General features: G+C 44.0%; 1 protein-coding gene across 1 annotated transcript in view; it reads right to left on the reverse strand.

Annotated features, from left to right (window-relative positions):
* C3_2H4orf50 (chromosome 3_2 C4orf50 homolog) overlaps positions 1–23,546 on the reverse strand; it is a 369,543-nt gene that overhangs the window by 147,741 nt on the left and 198,256 nt on the right. Inside the window, exon 5 of the mRNA XM_086964107.1 lies at positions 2,357–2,518. Coding sequence (XP_086820233.1) covers positions 2,357–2,518 — 162 coding nt within the window. The remainder of the gene's footprint in view (positions 1–2,356; positions 2,519–23,546) is intronic.

Below are 23,546 nucleotides of genomic sequence, written 5' to 3' on the forward strand. Positions count from 1 at the left end.
CGGCCCTGAATTACTGCTGCGTAGGAAGAGGCAGTTCTCTGAAGGTTATGCACAGGAGGCGTTTACTGACAGGAATTTCCCTGTGCAGCCATCAGAACTCTTGAGCGTGTGAAGCTGGAAGTGCGCTTGCTGACACAGCGGGGATTCACAAGGCTCTGGATTGAGGAGCCTGTTGGTGAGCACACGCTGGTTGGATTCACTGCAGCGACCACTTCACACCGTGAATATATTCCACACAGCCAGCCGCTAGGTAGATTCAGTGCGTAATCACTGAGGAGCCTCCTGACACCACTAACTGGACTCCCGCAGCGACCTATTTTGCATTGTTACATCGCCACACATACAGCCGTTGGAATCATTCTGCACGTAGGCACTGAGGAGCCTCCTAACACCTTTCTGATCCGTCAAATCTATTCAGTCTGAGGATTTCTTGGTGCATTCACTGACTGGATCCCACATGGATTCCGCTTCACACCGTCATGCCAAACTGCCACTAAACAGCTGCTTGGAAGACTACACATACATGCGCCTATAAGCCTCAAGACTCGTGCTACTGTTGTTTTAGCGCTGTTTGACAAGCCTTAAGCTGAGGTGACACCCTCATTAGAACACATAACAAGGTAAGTGGGATCGATTTCTCAATACTTGCCATTTTAATCAGAGCAATAGTTTATAGTTCTTTGTGTTCTTTAGGCACTGACCGATACATCTGCAATTCTAATCCTTAAGGTTTTAAATTCAGTCCACAGCGTAACTGTTCCTTTAATTTTCTATAACTGCCAGAGGACGCTTAGAATTAATTTCTGGGACGTGTGTGATATTTTAATTAATTGACATGTCCTTAAAATATCCGTCCTTCACTCAGTTTAATAATCGTAACAAGACCTCACCAGTTCACGTTGCTGAGTTATCACACTCGAAGATCTTGCTCCGTGTAACTGGATGCAGTTATCTTCAATGTACCTTCTTATGTTTGCTGCGATTATATTGCCTTGATGCCGGAGTTCAATCAAAAGGGGAGGAGCAGGAACCATCTGTCCCCTTTCACAGATCGTCGCCACTGTTAAAGTTACTTCAAATGATGAAAGACTGAAACGAGTATGAAGGTAGAACAGTCTTTATTCTCAACCGCTCCTCTCTCCAGCAGTCAGGTCCCTCACATGAACATTCTAAGGGAGCCTTCAGGGACTCAGGAAGGTACCAACAGAGATGTAGGTAAGGGGAAATGGAACATACCAAGAGTGAACTGAAATAAGAACAATGCGATGAAGAGGATAAAATAAAACATAACAGGTTATAACAAAACCCTTTGCACAACCTGCTATTACAACAGTTTCAAGTCATCCAATTCAGCGGTCAAGGTTTTCAATTCAATGTTCAAATATGGTATAGTAATTATGAAAACCTACTAAGGAAGGATAATTGATGAGGGAATAGTTAAAACTCCCACTCTCACTTGTGGAGTGGTATAATACTAACAAGCACTTTCAAAGTCATTAAGTATCACTTGTGAAAAGACAAATTGGCCTCACCCCATTGCTTTTAATTTACTCCACATAGGCGTTGTACAATACCTTTTCATAGAGCTCATTAAAAAACATTCTAAGATAGCTGCATGTGTACACAGGCAGCCATCTTGGAATTGCTAAAAGTGACCAGTCAACAAACAATCAAAGATGGGTACCCGCCATCAATAGTGGATAACATGCAGGAGGCTCATCAGGCACTGAGTGGGCCTACAATTTGAATACAGTGAGTAATGGGAGAGAAGGGGCAGTAGAACAAAGAGAAACAGATGAAGGGAGAGAATATTGTTCCTCATGCAGCATAATGATTGCTCCTAATGTAATTAGTGAATTAATTCAGTCAAAACACAGAAAGACAGAAATGCTTTCTGGACTGGACAAATATGAGAATAGGGACAAAACCATCAAATGTGGAGCAGTGAACTAAAATAGACAAGAAAGCCATCAAATCATGAGTAAGGTATGGACCCAAAGCCCACTTTGGTCACTTGCCAACAGACAGCGGAAGCCATTAATGAGACCAGAAAAGATTACTTTATGGAAATATTTCACAGGTTGGATGCTGCTACTATGTAAAGCTTAGGGGAAGGCATTCATTTTGTAACTATATATGGTAAAACTATATTCGGACGATTATGAATTTTACGTTTCACTATTTAGAATGAGAGTATGTATTTTCTTGTATAAGATCATAAAATTGTTTTAGATGCACAAAGTGTTTTGTGTGCACCACATAATTGTTTGTCATGCAGGTCTATTTTACTAAACATATTTTATTAAAGAAAAGAGTGTAAGATTTGAACAAGTAAAATAAATTAGATAAAAATTACCTTATTATTCAATAAGTGGACCCCTTCATTGGTCTCTGAAAGTTGTTTCTGAAATGCGGCTTCATCTTGGAGCTTGGACTCCAGACTTAAAACCTTCTGCTGCAACAAATCTTTGGTAGCTTCAGTCTCATTACTTTGTTGGGATCCATCCACAATTATAGACTATGAAATAAAGAGAAATGAAGAATACTGTAGCAGTTAGGAGGATACCATCAAATACAGTAAATCAAAAGTAATTCACTCACTTCTAAATACCCTCACCCTCAATCACACTAGGGTCCTGATGAAAACCCGGCAACCGTGCCCCTCTACAGAAACCACATCAAAGCCAGTCTATGGAGAAGTGTGGCTCAGAGGTTAGAGGCGGCAGACCCGGAAGCTGAGATCGGCCCTGGACCAGGGTTCAATTCCCCGCCTCGGCGGGTCTTGGGCTCAAAAATTCCACGGACTCGATAATTCTCGCTCCGGTGCCTTCTCGACTCACGGGTTCACACTCTGCGACTCTGGGCAATAGCTTGCTTAATCTCCACAACGGCCCCTCGCGGCGGGATGCCTGGCTTTCACCTTGTGGATACCCTGCCGGGGTTATCTCACAGGGGAATACCAGGACGGGTTCCCTAAGCAAGCGCCGGGAAACCCTTTGTGGGTAGCTGTGCGCTATATAAGCTCAAATACATACAATACATATGGCACATTGTGCACTCCACACACGTCAAAAAGCCATAATAGCGGTTCTTCCGTAATTGACGTATGTGGAAAATATTTAACCATTGAACATTCTTTGAACCAAATATTATTAATCGTGGTGCGCAATATGCTCCTAAATTTAGGAGACGCCCTATGCTTTCGGTACATGTGGGCAATGAGCATCATTTACACGCAGACTTTAAAATGGGGTTTACATCCTGAATGCATTTAAAGAGGAACCAGGTTTTTTTAACTTCACAGCTCCTGAGTCAGTATGTATTATTTGTTTATCTCAGATGGACTCAGAAGAGTCCCAAATGGCTTACCAAGCCAAAGAATGTCAACAGACGGGGCTGGGAAAGACGGGAGCAGTATCTAATGGGGCCATTACCGTGTTTCCTCCTGCATAACTAAGAACTATAAACGGACAAGAACACCAAGATATCTGCAAGAGTAGTCTAATTTTATTGAACCCCCTTGAGCGGAAAGTTTGGCATTATGCAAAGGTAAGCTGCTTGTTAACGTCTGATCGTGTCGTGTTTTGTATGGTGCTTCACAAATGGGCTTTGCAGCACACAGCCTCCCCCCTAGAAGGGCCCCCCTCCCTGGCGTCATTTAATGAGGCTCTGTATGCTAATGAGCTAGCACCGACATGGAGGCCAGGCGGGGGCAGCTCCCCTAGGCTCTACGCCGATACAAATGGCGCGAAGAGGCAGAGAGTCGGGAAGAAGGCGCTAATGAGACGAAAAAGCATTGACTAAATTATGCGGCCAGGAAAGACAAATGATGCGGTATAATGCACCCATTTTGTATTAGTATTACCAAATTGTTTGGCACAGTGCTTTAAATGGAAAAAAATAAGTGCAGGTACTCACCAAATTGAGATGCGGACTAGGGGGTGGGGCTTTGGGGGCGGGGCTTTGGGGGTGGGGCTTTGTGGGCGCAAAGGGATCCGGCCAGGGGCACACATTTAATGTGATTGAGATTTAATAGGTGTGCAGATGTGCATATTGATATGAAAGCTTTTCTTGTATATTTTGATTATTCCATTTCCCTTATACGTACAAAAGGGTACATTTAAAATTAAAGTGGGCTTCTCATGGTGCAACACGTAGATCACATATGACTTGCACAAGATATTTTTCTTAACATTTTTGGAAAAGTTCAACTATGGTTAAGCCTCTTACCTCATTGCCACTTAGCAGACATCACCCAGCCCCTCCTATGCAGCAGAGCTTTGCCTCAAAGCTCCTTACCTACTATAAAGTTGGATTCCCTCTTTCTGGAGTTGGGCAAGCTGCTGAAAGCTTGAGCTAGGATGCCTGGGTCTAGCTCTGTTCCAGGCTCTCTTGCATCCTCAAGCCAAAAATAAACTGAACTGTGATAGTGCATGTGCCTGCTAACCAAACTCCAATCTCATGTGCAAAGAATTAAGACAAAATAGTGACCCCAATTGCAATACAGGAGAGAAAGAAAGATGAAGCCATCTAGAGGCTGAATTACACAATGTGATTGCATAAATTCTGGAATTAATCCCAGCTTCCCCACCTGACCATATTGTGAGATAGCAGACAAAATATTTTATCTCACCAAGCCTCCATTTTCTTTGTTAGCACCTATGATAGTATATTCAAATGCACAAGATACAGATGTGTGCGGTGCAATCAAATGTTGTGTTAGATTTAATACACTATAATGTCGCTTTTATTCATGAAATGCAAATAGACCATATACGATTTAGACCTGAATAGTGACTTGTTTCCTAGATCACTAATGGCATCAGTTGGAGCACAAACTCCTCTCAATGCTGTAATATAAGCTTATGCACCACGGTGAAATGCTTCCACATGAAACAAATACACTTTTATTTAAAAAGTAATGTTTTCAGGGCTCAACTTATGTATGAGTTTTTAAGGCCAAGCCAGACTTCCTAGTTCGACTCTGACTGGGCTGGCCTTGTTAATTTGTTAGTTCACCCACCTCTACCCTTCCCAGAGCCCCTCCGTTAACCCAAAACGACCTGTAAAAAACAAGATACAATTGTGTTGAGACACTGCTGAGAAAGTAGATCTGCACTGAAGAGAGAGTGGCCTTGCACTAGCTACAAGCGAATCATTTCACATTAGCTTCATGGGCAGGGTGTGGTAATGCAGGGCTTGTTTGGTTTCAAACTATATATCTGCAGTTCTGGACACTGCAGACAACACTCACTCACGCAAGAACACGTACAGGGACATCTGTGCACACACCCAGGGCATTTAGTACATGTGTTTTAGAAGCACTTACATTATTTATTTATTTTTGCAGTTTTATATAGCGCAAACTCGACCCAAAGGTAACAGAGCGCTTTACATGAGCACCACTTGCATTACAGATAGACACATTCAGTTTTAAGCACAGGGAGATTAAGTGATTTTTTCAGAATTATGGGATGCTTGAGTGTCCCGGCAAGACTCGAACCTGGTTCCTTTGCTTCAAAGTTGGCCGCTCTAGCCATTAAGCCACACCCTCTCTCTGTTGCTTTGTCGGTTACACTGCCCTTCTCTTTGTTGCTTCCATTCTCCCCCACTCCTGCTTGCTTTAAAAGAAAAAAAACACTTTAGCATTTTTTTTTTTTTTTTAGTTACCAATCCAACCCGGATCAGTAACTAAAAAGAAAAAAAAAATGACTGCATAATTTTGTAGGCGAGCACATGCTGTGGCGGGCACTTCTACAAAATCATACAAGGTGCCCCAATAACGTTTTTAAAAAAAAAACTTTTGCCACTTTGTGCTGCATCTGGGATGCTGCACTATGTGGCAAAAAAACTTTGACATAGCCAATAGGTCACTACAGTGGGGCCTATTTGGTTTACCAATGCTAGTTGCTACTTTTTTCCTAACATTGGCATAGCACATAAGACAAACTAATGTCATAAGCAGCATGTAAGTGTACAATGCATGCTAAATAGCATTTGTGACTGTCGTTGTTTATAAGCCGTGGTACATTGAATCCAGATCTGCAGATGTGGCCAAAGCTATTTTATATACAGTGTTCCCATATCTGTTAAGTGAGTCCACGTCCTGGGACGACTTTTAGACAGCCCTGATTCTGCAGCCAACAGCACAAAAACCATGTCACCCCATTCCAGCTCATTCTCCATTGCCGCGCGCATCACCTTCCAATGGGAGGAGCTGTTAAAAGGTCACTGTAGCCACAAATGAAAGTCTATTGGGTAGCGAGAATAATGCAGAAGGCAATCCCTTGCAAAACACTGATAGGAAAGAGCAGTCACGTCTACCCATAACTTGGAGGGCTAAGCTGCAGTGTATGATAGGATGACTAACACTTCACTTGCAACATAGCTGTATACGAACAACAACAAATACACGTATGGAGTGAATGGAAAACCACAATAATGCAACAAGAACACCAATTTGTGGTCCGCCATATGCAATAAACTCATGCACAACTTAAAAAGTACCTGGGAAATACATCTGGAAGCCTGCAAACCATTGTGACAAGGCCAAGCAATTACTGAAACTCACAAATAGTTAACTATAAACGCTAAGTAAAGATGTGTTCAAGCACAGTGCTTGTACATATGCCTAGCCCATTATTAAGCTTCACTTAAGAGTTGGGGCACAGTTAGCTAAAGCAAGTTGCCCAGAATCACACAATGAGCTTAAATGGTGAAAATCAAGTTATTCTGTTCCCACAGCCAGCAACTCGGCGACCAGCCTTCATCTCTACTTAATATCAAACAGCTTTCACAGTAAGACGAGGGAATGATCTTACTCTGTGTAGGCGTAACACCAAAAATACACAATGTGCACACATAGCCAGCATTCCTTGGCATCCTCTAGGGCATACACACTACAGGTGAAATAGTATTATATGCATTCTAAAACCAAAACATTCCACTTACTCAAAATTAGACAATCAGTGTATATTTGTTTCAGGAAAAAAGATAATTACTTTTGAATGAGACATTTCCTGTCTGTTAACAGAAGAAGAATCCCGGCATAATTAGCAGTGTCACTGTCACCACCTTCCTGCTGCTGTACTCGGCTATGCCAGCAGGAAGCCTTCGCTTCCAAGAGTCAGGAGATATGCCTGTTAGCAGGCCCTGCCCACACACCTACTGGGCTATTGTCTCAACAGAGCCTGAGTGGACACCGTGTCTGTAATCACAGTGTGACTCGGACCCCTCCCAAACTTCCTACCAGCTCAGAATGAATACCGCGGGCTGCCGCTCAATTAGCACATTTCAAGGAGAGATTAGCACTCGATCCGAGTGCTTCACGGAAAAGGTCCCACTCGTCAGCTGTGAGGCGCTCATTTTTGTTTAATGTCAATTTCACGGAACTTGATTTACGGCCCCATGAGTACCGGTACTCTCTTTTGGACAAATAGAAGTTCCGGTACTCAAGCGCCACAAATTTAGAAGTGCCGGTACTCAGTACCGGTGAGTACCGGCCCATTTAAAGCACTGGTTTGGCATCTGTATTCATGTTAACCCTTTCTGGGTAAAGGCTTCACCTCATTAGCACCACTTTGACACCCAAATAAGCAACAGATGACCCTCAACCTTCCACTCCATGGCAACACCGTTGCTGCGTTTTCAGTAATTTTCGATCAGTTTGAGCAAGGAATTTTTTTTGCTGAATCTACAGATTATGCAGTAAGTGCTGGCGACCTGTGGGCAGGGAGCTGCAGCGAATCTTAAGCATTGAAAATGGCAAAGACAGCCCAGGGAAAGGGAATGGAGCTCAGGAACTGGTGGGCCACTGATGGGCGACTTACTGCAAGGAAAGACACAGCCCCAGAATGTCAAAAGCCCTCGGGTACTGAGTGCGAACATTATTAAGAAGACAAATAAGAAACCGAGGAATCACTGAGTGGATGTCCATAATGAGGATCTGAGGACTGACTGCCCCTCTTCAATGCTGGTCAGTGCTTAATTTGAGCCGGTGCTGAGCACTGGCACTTAATTGGTTTCCAGTGCTCGGCACCGGCCCCTAATTGTCAACACCACAAGGTGGCAAAAGACAGCAGTCATGGCCGGCATTATGGGCGGGGGGCAGGGGGGTGGAAATGGGGTTGCGACGACCGGAGGGGATGAGGAGGGAGGCGGGAGCGGTTTAAGGGAAAGAAAAGGTATAAAATAAAGTAAAAGTAAATTTACCGTCCCGGAGACTCCCGACTCCTGGTTTTGAATTCCTGCAGTGCTATGCTCGTCCTTAGGAAGGCTGCAGGCAGCCTCCCTCCCCTCCAGCGCAGCGCAGTGATTGGTGAGGCCGCTGCCCCACCCGGGTAATTTTCTCTCTGTATGCTGCAGCATACAGAGAGAACAGGGAGAGTGGGCGGTGTTTCTCGAGGGCAGGGGGGAGTGGCTTGCCCACTGTTGTTCATAGTTACTACTTGGGCGGTCTCAGGCTGCCCAAACAGTCAGTATGAACAACAGTGGGCAAGCCACTCCCCCCTGCCCTCGAGCAGGACTGCCCACCCCCAACCAGGAACTTCTGCTTTCTCACCGTGCAAAAAGGCAGAAACAAATGGTAGTTATTAAGGTAATAACTACCATTTGTTTCTGCCTTCTCGCACGGCGAGAAGAACACCCCTAAAGAGGAGCCGCCACTGAACTGTTCTATACCGGCCCCCAGATTTTCTTATCTTCTCCTTCTTATCTTATCTTTCTACCTCTTGTTATGTTTTTTATCTTACCAGCGCCAAGAAGCCCTTGGGCGTACGCGCGCTTTATAAATTTCTAATAACATAACATAACATAACATCTGTTATTCTTGATGGTTGGGGACAGTGGCATTTACTAGTGATACTTACCTCTTGGTTCACCAACAGGTACTCCGATGCAGCAAACTTGCAAGGTTTTCCTTTTTCAAGTCCTGGGATCATGCATTGCCCCTCACACATTTCCTTGCCACTATATATAGTGGGGATTTTCTATTATCCTCCAGAACTTCATTTTTGTATGCACGCCTCACACTCAGAAAACCTCATTCTTTACTGTGCCTGTCTTGAACAGGTAGAGGGGAGGAGGCATGGAGGTACTTCTACCACAGGGGGCAGAAGAGATGTGCTATAACAAGCCTGTGGAAGGATCTCATGTGTATACTCTGGATAATTTTTAAACACTTCACAAAGTAGACACAGCTTTTTCAGCAGGTTTACCCCCAAACTTTATGCTTTTTGGCCTCCTGTTTTTGACCCTATTTTTGTTGACTTTAGGACTCTGGGCACTTTACCACTGCTAATCAGTGCTAAAGTGCATATGTTCTCTGAGTAAATAGTTATTATGGATTGGTGTTTCCATGATTGGCTTGTTTGACTTACTTCTAAGTCCCTAGTACAGTGAACAGGGCCTGTATGTCTTGTGCTGCTTGTTGGCCTGCACCACTGATTGTGCCACCAACACAATCAGCCTTTCAAAGGGTTTCCAGAACTGCCACTGTAGTGTCTGTGCGTAGTCTCTACTGTCATGTCGACGTGGCAAGTGCACCCACTTGCCAGGCTCTAACCTTCCCTTTTATGACATGTGAGTCAGCCCTAGGGTACAACCAAGGTACTCCTGTGGACAGGGTGTAGTGTATGTGAAAGGTAGAACATGCAATGATGTGCGGGACATGTCTTGATAGTGAATTATAGTGTATTTCGTTTTAAAAGTCTATCTGTCCCGTAGGATAGAATGGGAGTCTATTTATAACATCTTATAAGTATAACTACAGGTTGGGACAAGATAAAAAGATGGAGTTTATTATACCTGTACTCAGAATATAAAAATGCATCTTTTAGTAAAGATGATTTTTATATTGTGGTTTTTGAAGATACCACTTTTTGAAAGTAGGTATTTTCTTGAATAGCCATCTTGTGTGCCTCTACTGGTTTGTGGATTGACTGACCGGCTTTGGAGTTACAGAGGCTATGGATGTGCATTTTCTGTAGACAGCCACTGGGGTGGGGGGTTGAGGTGTGTCCGGCCTCCCCTGGATGAGTCAGTGCTGGGCTGAATAGACCTGGGCTTCATTTAGTGTAGGAGAGGAGAATTCATTGCACCTGAATAGGACTGGTCTCCCTTACACAATGTTGTCGCCACCTCTTGCCGGGAGTTATATTTGCAGTTTTGGAATATTTTGAAAATACTATAACAGTACCATGGCCTCTTGTGTGGCGGGGAATCACCTCAGTTGGCGGAGCCATTTGTAAAGATTTGCAAGGGTTTTAGTCATTTTTCTTGGCAGACACATCTCGGCTAAGACTTGTCTCTGTAGGCAGCCTGGTTGTTCAAGGAGGTCGTGTATCCGTTTTGGCTTCTACCTTTTCTAGGTATCCACTCCAAGCACCTATACTACATTTGTCCATCTTCCCTGCAAAAAAGGCATAGAGCAAGAGCAACCGCTGCTCTGCAGTTGTCTAGTTTTGTAAACCCTGCAGCCAGTATGAGATGCCGGGGGCCACTGGTGCCTTCAAGGACATTGTTTTGCAGCACTTTGCCAGGAATAAAGCTAATGTGCAGTTTTACAGCTAGCTGAAAACAGAAGAGGATTTTTTGTAACAATGTACCGCTAAACAATAGATAATAAGTCAGAGAAAACAGAGGCAAAAAGTGAAAGATAAGCATGTGTTTTGTATCCAGTACAAGCATTTGAGGCACATTTTAATAAAATAGATATATGTAAGATTGTAAGGTTCAAACTATTCAGAAAATTTGTCATTCATGTTAGCTCATTCTATAAATGGACCATAGCTGGATAACATTTGCATAATTTTTTTTGTACTGTGAAGTTAATGTCAGAGCAAAAGAATATCTATATTTTTATTTTCAATTTGCTAATTATAGGCCAGGTTTTAGGGGGAAGTGAGGTAAATTGAATGGTATACTCCAAAGGTACAACCACTGAAATAAAAAATAGTCAAATTCCCTCTCAGACGACAGAAGACCCCAAGCACAAACTGCCATCCACCGATTCCCCTTTGACCTTGAAAGGCATCACATAGCTAATACAGAACAGTATAACAGCTAAGCTTTAGGAAAAAGCAAAGTTTTTAACCTTCTTCTAAAAGACAAAAGATCACTGATCTGTCTTAATTCCAAAGGAAGTCCATTCCAAAGTCTGGCCGCAGCAACCGTAAAAGTTCTACCACCGCTTCTGACTTTCCTAAAGCTGGCTACCTTAACCAATCTAGCTGAGGCGGAACGGAGGTCCCTAGCTGGAACATACCACTCATATTTCCTCTGTAGCATGACCGGGCCAACCCCATGCATAGCTTCAAACACAAGACAGAGGGTCTTGAACTTTACTCTCTGTCCCACCGGAAGCCAGTGTTTCTGCAAGGGCCCTGGAGGAAGAGGACCGTCTCGGCCAGCCCAAAGCAAGTTTGGCTGCGATAGACTGAATTCTCAAAAGTCAGTCCAGAAGGGACTTGGGAGATTCAAGCAAAAGGGCATTACAATAGTCCAGTCTACTCAAGACTGTGCTCTGTACAACTAGTGCCTGCGCTTGAGGAGGTATTAGGGGAAGAATTTTACGTAGTGACCTAATCATCACCAAGCAACTACCCACCGTTCTGGTGACTTGGGCCTCCATGGTCAACTTATTGTTAAACATAATGCCCAAATTGGGAACCTTCTCCACTGGTCTCACTGCAATTGACATATCACTAGGCCAAAAGTTGCTAGGCAGTGCTGAAGGAATCCTGTCCACAGGGCAGAAGAGAACCTCCGTCCTACCAGCATTAAATTGTAGTGAGTTATCTTTCAACCATTGAGCCGTGTTACGCAAGCAGCAATGAAACTCCTCAATAGAGATAGATTGTTCACCCTCCAATGAGAAGATGAGCTGCGTGTCGTGGGAATAGTTTGTGATGTTAATCCCATGCTCTTTAACAACCGCAATCAAAGGTTACATATAAATGTTGAAGAGTATCGGGCTGATAGCCGAGCCCTGAGGTACCCCATGAGTTATGGTAATCTGTTCAGACTGATATGGAGGAAGGGACACTGCCTGCGTTTGACCCGTAAGAAAAGAGTGAAACCATTGCAAGGCACAACCCTTCCCCCCCCTACCTTCTCTAGCCTGCTCAGCAGAGTTCCATGGTTAACCTTGTTGAAGGCAGCAGACAGGTCAAGCAGGATAAGAACCGCTGCCTGGTTCCTGTCTGCCCGCGACTGGAGTTCATCTAGCACGGTAACCAGGGCCGACTCTGTGCCATGGGCAGGTCGAAAACCGAACTGAACCTCCTCCAACAATTTGTGCTGCTCCAGATAATTAGAGAGGGTCGTGCTGACCACTTTCTCCGTGATCTTGGCCGGAAAGGGTAGAAAGAAGATCGGCCTATCATTTTTGGGACATTCTGGATCCAGGGTGGCCTTTTTAAGCAGGGGAGTTACCAAAGCTTGTTTCCACTGCAGCGGAACGACACCACTATTAAGGGACTGATTACAAATTCGCCTAAGCATAGGAAACCGCTCTGTCTCAAAGGTCTTCCACATTTTATGAGGAACGGGATCTAAAGGAGATCCGGATGAAATACCCTTAGCTATTTTGCAGAATTCCTCCATGGTCAAAGGTTCAAACCCGGTTAAAGCGTTTTCTCTATTAGTGTATAGATGGTCGATAGGTGTGTTCTTTACCTCTTTCTCCAAGTTGCCACTGCCCAGCGAGTCAGAGGTGACCGGCATCAGAAGCTTGTTCTCCTTCCCTAACTCGTCAATAATAGCTTTAATCTTAAGATGGAAAAAGTTAGCTAGATTTCTACACAATTCCTGGGAAGGAGGTATCTCCTTTTTTGTACATTCCGGGTTGGTAAGATTCTTTAGAATATTAAAAACACTTTTAGCAGCATTAGGGGCATTAAGGATCAAATTTGAAAAGTATTCTGCCTTGACTCTAATTATCTCCTTTTTATAACCAACAATCTTGGATTTCCATATTTATTTATCCAAATCAGCATAGTCCCTTCTCCATTTTTTTCTCTGCCTGCTTACAATCCAGTTTCATGGTTTTTAAAATGTCGTTAAACCAAGGCTCTGAGGGCCTACCTCTTGTTTTATGTTTTATCATCGGAGCCACAGAATCCAAGTCTGCCGTGATCTTTACGCAAAGCGCGGAATAGTTCTCGCCTACTGAATTGGTAGCTGAGAAACAGTTATCTACTGCGAACAGCGGGACTGAGCCTCACTTGCGTACGAGCCCCTTCGAGTCACGACCAACATAATTCCTACTAACCCCACTCATACGGAGGTTCTTTTTGACCATGTTCACTGCAAATTTGATTAGAACATGGTCCGACCAAACCAAAGGTAAGAGTTCAGTGATAGTAAGAAGATGCTCTTCAGAGAAAATCAAATCAAGTGTATGGCCTCCCTTATGGGTTGCTTCAAACACCTGCTGAAAAAGGCCCAGTCCCTCGCACGACTGGAGAACACTAAGATAACCTGAATTGAGGGGACCATTCATCCAAAGGTTAAAATCCCCTAGTATCACCACTCTCTGATGAACAGCAACCATATTCGTAAAAGTCTCCAGTAATAGCTGCTGTTGCAAACCTGTGAAGACCCCAGGGGGCCTATAACATATAATTCCTGTCAGCACCTACGCTTGGGCATTTTCAATGGCAAATCCTAAAAGCTCTGTTCCTTCAATCTCATCAATATTGATAGTGACCAGATCCCAGGAGTCCTTATAAATGACCCCAATATCCCCCCCTCTCCCACTGTGTCTAGGCTTGTGACAGAATTTATACCCGGGTGGACAGGCCACACCCGAGTCAACCTCACAGTCAGGGCGAGTCCACGTTTCCGTTAAAAACAAAATCTCCAGACCATGATGCTCCAACAGCAGTTGAATTTCCACACCATGTTTAGGCAAGGATCTTACATTCAGAAGCCCGCAGGACAACAGGTCCCTGCTTACAAAATCTGTAGTCGGAGAGGCTGTACTGTGGCAAAGCTTGTATTAACAGAGACTTCTACGGAGAGATAATAGTAAATATAGATTCAGTTCAGGGGTCCTTTCAACTGCAAGACAGTACCGCTTCAATTTGAAAGAAGTAACCAAATAATAATTGCAGAGCTTGCTGACTACATTTTGATTTTTTTTTGCTGTTTTATAGTAAATGAAGATCAAATTAATTTACTCTAACCCCAACAAATCCATGCTACTACACAACTGTAAGTGAGTGAGGAGAAGGACGCTGTATTGCCGCCTTGCTGCATCGTTGCCACCTGGGGTCACCGGCTACCGGTTCCTGCGGCTCCCGCAAAATCTTGCCGTTCACACTGGGACGACCCGACCCGAGACACAGACCGAGACAAAGACCCCAGAGCAGTAGAGCTGCCGCCTACCACGCGCACCGCTCCGCCCCGCTTAGCTGAGCTGAGAGTCGCGGAGAGCCGAGTGCTGCGGTGAGCTGAGAGCCTTGGCGGGTGAATAGAGGGTGAAAACACGCGGCTAGAGACCCGCAGCTGCAGCGGGACGCGGGGGAGAGCCCCCAAGAGTGAACAGTAACAGCAACAGCTGAGGCAGGAGAGCAGTGAGTAGCGCGTGGCGAGCCTGGTGAGCCTAGTGACCAGGCACACAGCGACTTGGCTGTCTGTTGTCCTACCGCCATTACAGACACAGCCCCAGCGGAGGAGCTGCCTGGGAAAGTGAGAGGCGGGTAGCCCTTAACCAACCAACCAACCTACTACAGCACCGCCCCCGTGAAACTGCTGGCGGACATCGTGAGACAGGTACCAGCAGCAGTAGATCAAGTAGATAGGGGTGACCAGGGGCAGTACTGAAAGAACAGAGGGGTTGAGCAGCGTTTAGGTGAAGCCCCCCTTATTCTCCCCCCCCCCTCTTTTGGTTCCACTTTTTTCACTCACAACAATAGAGTGGTGTCTGGCTGCAGTCAATATACCCCAAAATCCCCCCCTAAGAAAAAAAGGCAAACTCATCGCACTACAAGGAATCCAAGTGAAGGGAAGGAAGGAAAAATAATGAAAAAAAGGGGAAACAGTAAATAAATAAAAGATAAAGAAAAATAGAGAGAGTTAAAGAGCAAGAGTAGTCACTTCCACTCCCCCTCTTCGTGGTTAAATCATAATGCGGTCTGGAAGGCTGAAAAAAGAGACTGCAAAAAACCGCAAGAACTTGAATAAAGAATCCATAGAACCACTCAAGGAACTGTATATAGCGCAACCCATCTCCCGGTGCCATCACTGCCACCAATTCATCTGCAGAATCATGAACACGGACCCAGCATCATAGGCTGTATTATTAAGACCGAAACCACCCAAACGCCCCCAATTCAACAACATATCACGCCGGATGAAACAATCACCAAATGTAAAAAAGAGGACCCTTAGAGACTTCTTTAAGAAACAAGGAACCAAAGTTCAAGCTTCAACCAACTCCATTAAAATATTGTCCCAATCCACCCAGCTGTTCCAAACCCTGCCCAATATTGATTCAGTTCAGATTAAAGTACAGGTCTTGATTCACGAACAGCTTCAAAACCAGGCCGTCACCATATCCTCAGACAGTCATTCAATCAGGGACGCACCATCTACACCTGAAAAAAATAGGTCAAGACCAGATACCCGGTCAAGAAATACATCTCCCCTTCACAACAAGTGCAACAACTTAATAAGGAGCAGAGTTCATCACCAATAACCATCCCAAGCGACGATTCTTCTTTTTACCCCATATCACACATACAGCAGGAAACCAACCCTCATAACCTGGGCTCCTTTGTAAATAAAATAGAATCTACCTCCCAAGGAGCACAATGGATCAGAACCATTCCAGGTAACATCAAGCCGTTAACGCCAACGATGCCACCTGTCTTTGCCCGTCATGAATCTCCTGAAACAAAGTCAGGTGATCCCAACGACCACTCCCTTTTGGATTTATCCTTTTTTTAAGACAGACCTTAATAAAACAAAAGACGCAACCGAAGGCCATGACCCAGCAGCGTTTGAATCTACCATCATCTGGCCCCAGCTTCTACAAACTCTACAATCCACAGTGTCCGCACTAAATTATCACTCAGATAAACTTGATTTACAAGTCGACCTTTTAAATACACTGGAAGTATACACAGCAGGGATGGACAACAAATTAGAAGGATTAAATACCCTAATAACCAAAGCACAATCTAAAGTCAATCTGACCCAAGCGATATGCTGCTGCTCGCCAATAATCGATAGTCTGTCTACGCTTTCTCAGTTCCTCGCCTTGGTCCTGACAGAAATAAAGAAACTGCCATCAGGTTTGCAAGTTCAACCACATCCTCTAGGCTCACACTCAACTAATGCAACCACCCCGAAAATCAACGACGAAACCACAATACTCTTGGCAAAAACCACAAGGCTTCTTTAGCAAAAATCAGCACATGACCAACAGATGCCTCAGTAGTAACTCCGTCCCCAGACAATCGAGATAAATGAGTGGCACCCAAGGAATTCAGTATTTTTCAACCAAGTAAAAATAACACTATGTTGAAAATAGATAAACCATTCACAGCCGAGATAGTGCAAATTGCTCACGCCAGAGCTGCTGGCCCAGGAACGGGATCAATAAATAAATCCCCTCAAAAACAACACTTGAGCAAAAGAGAAAGGAAGATATTACGGGAAAAAAAGCAACAAACGTAGCGCAGAGATTCAAAATATGACCAGTGAGTCATTACACATCGAAAAGGTAATACACAACCTAGCTCAATCAGTACCCTAAGCTCCGATAGCACTCTTACATCGCCACAAAAATCACCAACACAATTATTTACAGACTTACCTGGCAAGGTGCCTATAGCACCTGCCAACAGCAAAAAACACAAGGAACTACCTGGGGGCAGGAGAGAGGTTCCAGCAAAGCCTTTACAGCCTTCAACATCAGATGATCCGGGAAAGGTCACGAAGTCAAAAATATTATCTTACATCGTTAAGACCAGACTAGATGACCCGATAGTCCCAACAAATATGGTAAGCGCACCAAAAATAAACCAAAACAAGGAAACCATAGAACAGCATGCCGATGAGTATAGGTCAAGAGGCAAAGAAAAGATTCAGATAACATTATTTAAGAATCCGGACATACCACAAACGGGTAACGTTTTACCCAATAAAGTAGACCATGAACCCCGAGACTAACATGTGGGACATAAGCAACAATCGCACTACATTCAAAAGAGAATTGACCTATCTCAAATCACGGTCGAAAACAATCTTAAGACCTCTGGCGAACATGTGAGACGTAAGCAACTAACACCCTACATTCAAAGGAGAATTGACCTAACTCAAATCACGGTCGAAGATAATCATAAGATCTCTGGCCAGGACCCCCTGAACTGTGCCATATTGAATCCAATGAAATAATCTCAATTGAGTTTAAACCTATCGGAAGCAATCAATCCACAGAAACCAACGTTAATTACTTTTTCAACTGCAGCACTCACGGAGGAAGTAATATCAAGGTCAGACCTATTCAACAAATTGGGCATTAAAATAGTCCCCCAAACCGAACCACAGTATCCTTTGGTCCTCGTAAAACCCCCGGGCATACCAGACAAACAGGGTCCACTATCCTTCTCAATCTTAAGATCAGCCAAAGGCCGATCCCCAGTAAGGGAGACCCACTCAAAAATAAAGGAAGCCAAAACCACAGCGATTGACTGGGCCTGTCTGCCAGCGGCCCTGGATGGGGGAAATCACAATTAAACTCAACCCGGTCTCTCAGTGTGCTCATGGAACATCAACGGCCTTCATCAAAAATTTCAATCCCCAGATGTGATAACGTTTTTTTAAAAACCATGAGGTTATACTATTGCAGGATACATGGTCCTTGGTCAGCCTCCCAATATAAGGATACTTGGAATACAGAACACCTGCTCAGAGGCTGCATAAGTCCGGCTGACCCAGTGGCGGTCTCTCAATTTACATTTCAGCCAAGTTAAATGTTAATATAACACAATTGGCATTTGAAGAAGATTGGATCTCCAGCGTAATGATTAACAATTCCACACAGCCCGAACAACTGATCCTGATCAATATTTACATCTCACCAAGCGTCAGGAAAAAAAAAACAAAGTTTAACCATTTAATCGAGGTTTTGTGCAACATACAAAGTAATTATAAAAGACCAGCCTGCCTAGTATCCGGTGACTACAACGCAAACCTTTTTCAAGAACTCCCGGAAGAGTACGACGCACCGTGGCCAGACATTCTGGAACAAATAAAACCCACAGGCAATAAATACAGCAACCTAGGCGAACACATGGTGCTACAACTCAGTGCTCTGGGTTATACAATCTTATATGGTCGCTTCCCTAAAGATAATCCTCCCAACAGGACAAGATCAAACGGTCAAATCCACTCTTTTCTAGATTATACCATTTGTAACAAAGAAATCCTTCCTTTTATCGAGAACTACACCATAGCTGTTCGAGGAGACAGTGACCATCGCCCCCAAGTGACTACCTTGTCATTTCACTTAGCACATAATGCCATGACAAGCCTGACCCCTGAAGGCAACTATACTGAAAATCTCAAAAGGTTGAAATGGACTGATCCAACTATACCAGCAATAATGAGCCAATGTAGAGCCCAGCAAGATTCCATGAGTATTGCTACATGGAATAGGAGGCCGATACTTCAGGTTCTTGGCAGCTCAAAACTGGAACAAACTCCCTGTAAAACTCCGGATGGAGATCTCTGAAGCTAAGTTTAGGAAGGCTCTTAAAACGTATCTGTTCTCCGGTTAGCCTAGCGGAGGCCTTAGACTGCGGTTGGGTCGTTCCCTCTCTCTCACCTCAGCGCGGGGACACGCCGGGATGGCGTAACCATGCGCTTTATAAATCTCCTTTATTTATTATTTATACATCCCTGCCTACTACATCATGGGAACTCTTCTCCCGGAACTGCTTAAAAATTTTTCACGTACTACACGAAAATCCAAAAAAGGAAAACAGACAACCGTAACAGCCAAAATCAAGAAATTAAAATCAGCACATAAAATTCCCCTTAAACAAGCACGCAGGTTCCCATGGGAAGACTATAAACAAAACAATTATAAGCAAGTCCAAAAGGCACTTCGACATGCAATATCCATCGAGAAAAAGAAACGTTCCGAGCAGTTCTGGCTAAAATTGATAGACGCAAGTAAAAACCATAATCCAAAATTCTTTTGGTCACTTGTTAATTCCAAAACACACAAACAAGGAGGACGAAGCAGCGCTAACATCTCTGAAGCTGAATGGGTATCCTACCTAACAAATCATTTTGAGGATCCAAAAAAAGATGTTCCATTGGTCAGACCACTAGCCACGGCTCTACAACTCAACTCATGCCAATCACTAGGCATAATGGATGTAAAGACACTAGGAAACCACGCTGAATTACACACAAGGATTCAATCGACAACTGATATGAAATGTTTGCTCCAGCCCACAGAACTGTCACAAAGTGCTCCAACAACCCTGGGAATCATTACGGAAAAAAATGCTCGAATTATAACTGAGGGCCGCTCAGATGGAGCGCCAGGGCCAAATGGTTTACCCCAGTGTCTGTTTAAACAGGATACAGAATTTTGGCCCAATCAATTGGCTCCTCTTTTTTCCTATTGCCGGATTAATTTGATATTACCGGAATCGTGGCAAGGAGCTATTATACAGCCAATTTATAAAGGTGGTAAGAGATCAGACCCGAAAAACTATAGGATGATCATCCTACTGGACGTGGAATCGAAATACTATGCTAAGCTGCTCCTTCAAGAACTGGCGTCCTGGGCTGCAAAAAATCATCTCATACCTTTCAACCAGACAGGATTTGTGCAAAAATCAGGCACCACAACAAACTTGCTTGCAATCACTGTCCTGCTGGATAAAGTGGCAACCTCAGGAACGCTAAAGCATGGCTGTTTCGTTGACCTTAAGGCCGCTTTCGACCGCATTCCCCGAAGCCGATCATAGCTCAAACTGCGGAAATGGACAAGCCATAGTCGCGCTACATTCTAATACAAGGATCTGTGTAAAACCTGGGGATGGATCATACTTCTCAAGGAAAATACAAACAACCCGCCGAGTGAAACAAGGGTGTGTGCTGGCGACTCTTCTCTTCAACCTCTTCATTTCCGACTTGTCAGAGCGACTTGACAAAGTGAATTCTCATCCTCCAAAACTCGTTGGGATAAGAGTTAGTAATTTACTGCATGCGGACGATCTGGTTCTGCTTAGTCACACCAGGGTTGGCTTGCAGAGACTTCTCAATCGGTTGTCCCTATATACCACCGAAAACGATCTGGAACTGAATTTAACAAAGACAAGGGCAATCACCTTTGGGCAAAGGAAATATCAAGGTGGCGGATGGCAATACAATGGTAAAAACGTCGACAGAGCCCTTTCCTACAAGTATCTGGGGTTTCACCTGGACAGAAGTGGAACATTCTCTGAACGTAGAGATGAGGTAGAAGCTAAAGCCCTGGCAATCCAGGTGGCTTTTAAGACTCTTGTAAGGAAACTGTCAGGTCCTTGTCTAACCCCACTTATAACCGTCATGAAGGCAAAAATCATCAATTTCCTCACCTACAGCCAGGAGATCATGCAGGAGGAAAGACAACAGCCACTTGAACAAAATAATAACAAGAACATTCAAACAGGTACTGGGCTTACCTAAATCTTCATCCCCCGCTCAAATACGTCTTGAGTTTGGTCTTCAAGACCATCAAGCAGTAGGGCTTGGAGCTTACATCAGGGTGTGCAACAAGTTGCGTACCTCCAGAGAAGGAAGCCTGGAGGCCCTTTTGTAGCTGGAAATCTCAGCTGGTCAAACTGGCAGTTCATACCGGCGCTATGTGCAAGATTCTTTAAAAATCCTTCACACAGAAGAAATCTGGACTTCTACTCCATCGCAGCAGGCACTAAAAAATTAATATCAAAAGAAACTTCCGCCTCTGGTCCTTTCATTCGGACAGAGCTCAACTGGTGCAACGTAAGCACGCCTGGACAATTGTATCAGGATTTAAGCCAGGGATTATGGCACTCCATCTGTCATGTACCTACTCAGTGCTGTGGAAAAAAAGATTTCTGGCCCTCAGAATGGCCATTCCTGTTCCACCTGCCAAGATGGCACTGTGCAAATTCCAACGTAACATGCAGGGGGTGCGGGAGTAGTACAGAAACAATCGAGCACGTGGTCTGCCTATGTCCTGCAGTTCGCGACGATCGAAAGATCCTGTTAAAGAGTGAATGGAACAGGCTTGGCATTCGTACGTGCTGGCAAGCTATCCTTGCATCAATTAACCCGGACAATCCACAGCTTAATATCCGGTTCACCAAGTTCGTCACAGGAACAGCAAAAAAATGTATAAACAGTGAAAGCCTGCAAGTCATCAACGGTTAATTATTAAAGAACAGGTCAAGCCTTATGTGTTTTTACTGATTTGCACACTCCTCCGCACCACACAAGAGTAGCAGACAATGGTCCTGACGTACGGACTATCTTGTTTTCCTGTGTATCCCTGGAACTTTCAAATTATTGTACGCACGGATTTTATTATATAAATGGAATTGCAATTCCAGGAACTTCACCACAAATATGGAATTACATTACCAGTGTTATTAATTATTATTTTTAATAACGAATGTCTGCCTGTGGCCCTAGCAGATGACAAAATTAGAGTGGATAAGTATGATTTATAACAGCCTTTATTAATTCTTTTTTTTTTTAAAAAGGGAGTGGTACTGTGTAGACAAGTTATTCCACCTTATTTTTACAAAAAAGAGGTCTCTAGGATTTTAAATTATTTTCTGATGAGCGTTTTTCTTTTTACTAATCGTGATGGCACAAATGTAAATATCTTAATAACTATTCTTGATATACGTTTTATTATGGACGCATGTTCACCATTATAATGATTTTTGTTAATTAAACAATAACGTATTCACACAAATTAAGATTCTTATCTTGCTATTGTATGGGAATTACCAGAGGCATTGGTTAAGCTTTCAGCACATTGTATATATGGTGCTATCCACACTAATATAATAAAGAGAGAGCCCAAACCTTTGAGGCGGGTAATCTCCGGAACCACAGCACCAATCACAACACCCAATACAGAGTTGGAAAGGGCAGTTGCAGCAGAAGGACATAGGCTATGCAGACGCCCACCATATACATTTAAAAGGTAAAAGAACCGTGCCAGCAAAGTAGTCCCTTGTGGGCGTGTCTGCGTTGTGCTGTGGGCGTGTGCTGGGGGCCTGACAAACGCTGGGGCGTGTGGTAAGTTCCGCCCTTCATGCCATGTCTCATATCGTGTGCTAATCCCACCCTGCTACCTTTAAATACCCCTGCACCCCATAATCATAACCCACCCTTACTCCTTAAAATACCCCAACACCCTTAAACACTGACCCATCTTAACCCTATAAATATACCCTGTACCCCAAAACCCAAACCTAGCCCTGAACCCTAAAAATACCACTGTAACCCAAAACTCAAACCTACCCCTGAACCCTAAAATACCCCTGTACCCCAAAATCCAAACTTACCCCTGGACCCTTAAAATACCCCTGTACCCCAAAACCCAAACCTACCCCTAAACCCTAAAAATACCCCTGTACCCCAAAACCCAAACCTACCCCTGAACCCTAAAAATACCCCTGTACCCCAAAACCCAAACCTACCCCATAACCCTAAAATACCCCTGTACCCCAAAACCCAAACCCAGCCCTGAACCCTTAAAATACCCCTGTACCCCAAAACCCAAACCTACCCCTGAATCCTAAAAATACCCCTATACCCCAAAACCCAAACCTAGCCCTGAACCCTAAAAATACCCCTGTACCCCAAAACCCAAACCCCTGAACCCTAAAATAGCCCTGTACCCCAAAACCCAAACCTAGCCCTGAACCCTAAAAATACCCCTGTATCCCAAAACCAAACCTAACCCTGAACCCTAAAAATACCCCTGTACCCCAAAACCCAAACCTAGCCCTGAACCCTTAAAATACCCCTGTACCCCTAAACCCAAACTTAGCCTTGAACCCTTAAAATACCCCTGTACCCCAAAACCCAAACCTACCCCTGAACCCTAAAAATACCCCTATAACCCAAACCTATCCCTGAACCCTAAAAATACCCCTGTACCCCGAAACCCATACCTATCCCTAAGCCCTAAAACTACCCCTGTACCCCATAACCCAAAATTATATCTGAACCCTTAAAATACCCAAACACCCTTAAACATATACCTCAGTACCCCAAAACATATACCCCTATACCCATACTTACCTTATCCAAACATTAAAAAAAACATGCTTTTACCATTCATGCATTTACAACGAATTTTGTTGTAAATGTATGCGTGGTAAAAGCATATAAAATGTAATGCCATGCGTTATAATGGCATTGCGGAGTCATGGTACTTTCGTAATGAAAGTATGCGGTGTGATGGTATGCGGAAAGAAAGTTGTGGAATAATGGGTGTTTACCCTCCCCCGGTAAGTACATTGGTGGCACGGCGG

Source organism: Lissotriton vulgaris, chromosome 3_2, assembly GCF_964263255.1.
Source record: "Lissotriton vulgaris chromosome 3_2, aLisVul1.2, whole genome shotgun sequence".
NCBI classification, from domain to species: Eukaryota; Metazoa; Chordata; class Amphibia; order Caudata; family Salamandridae; genus Lissotriton; species Lissotriton vulgaris.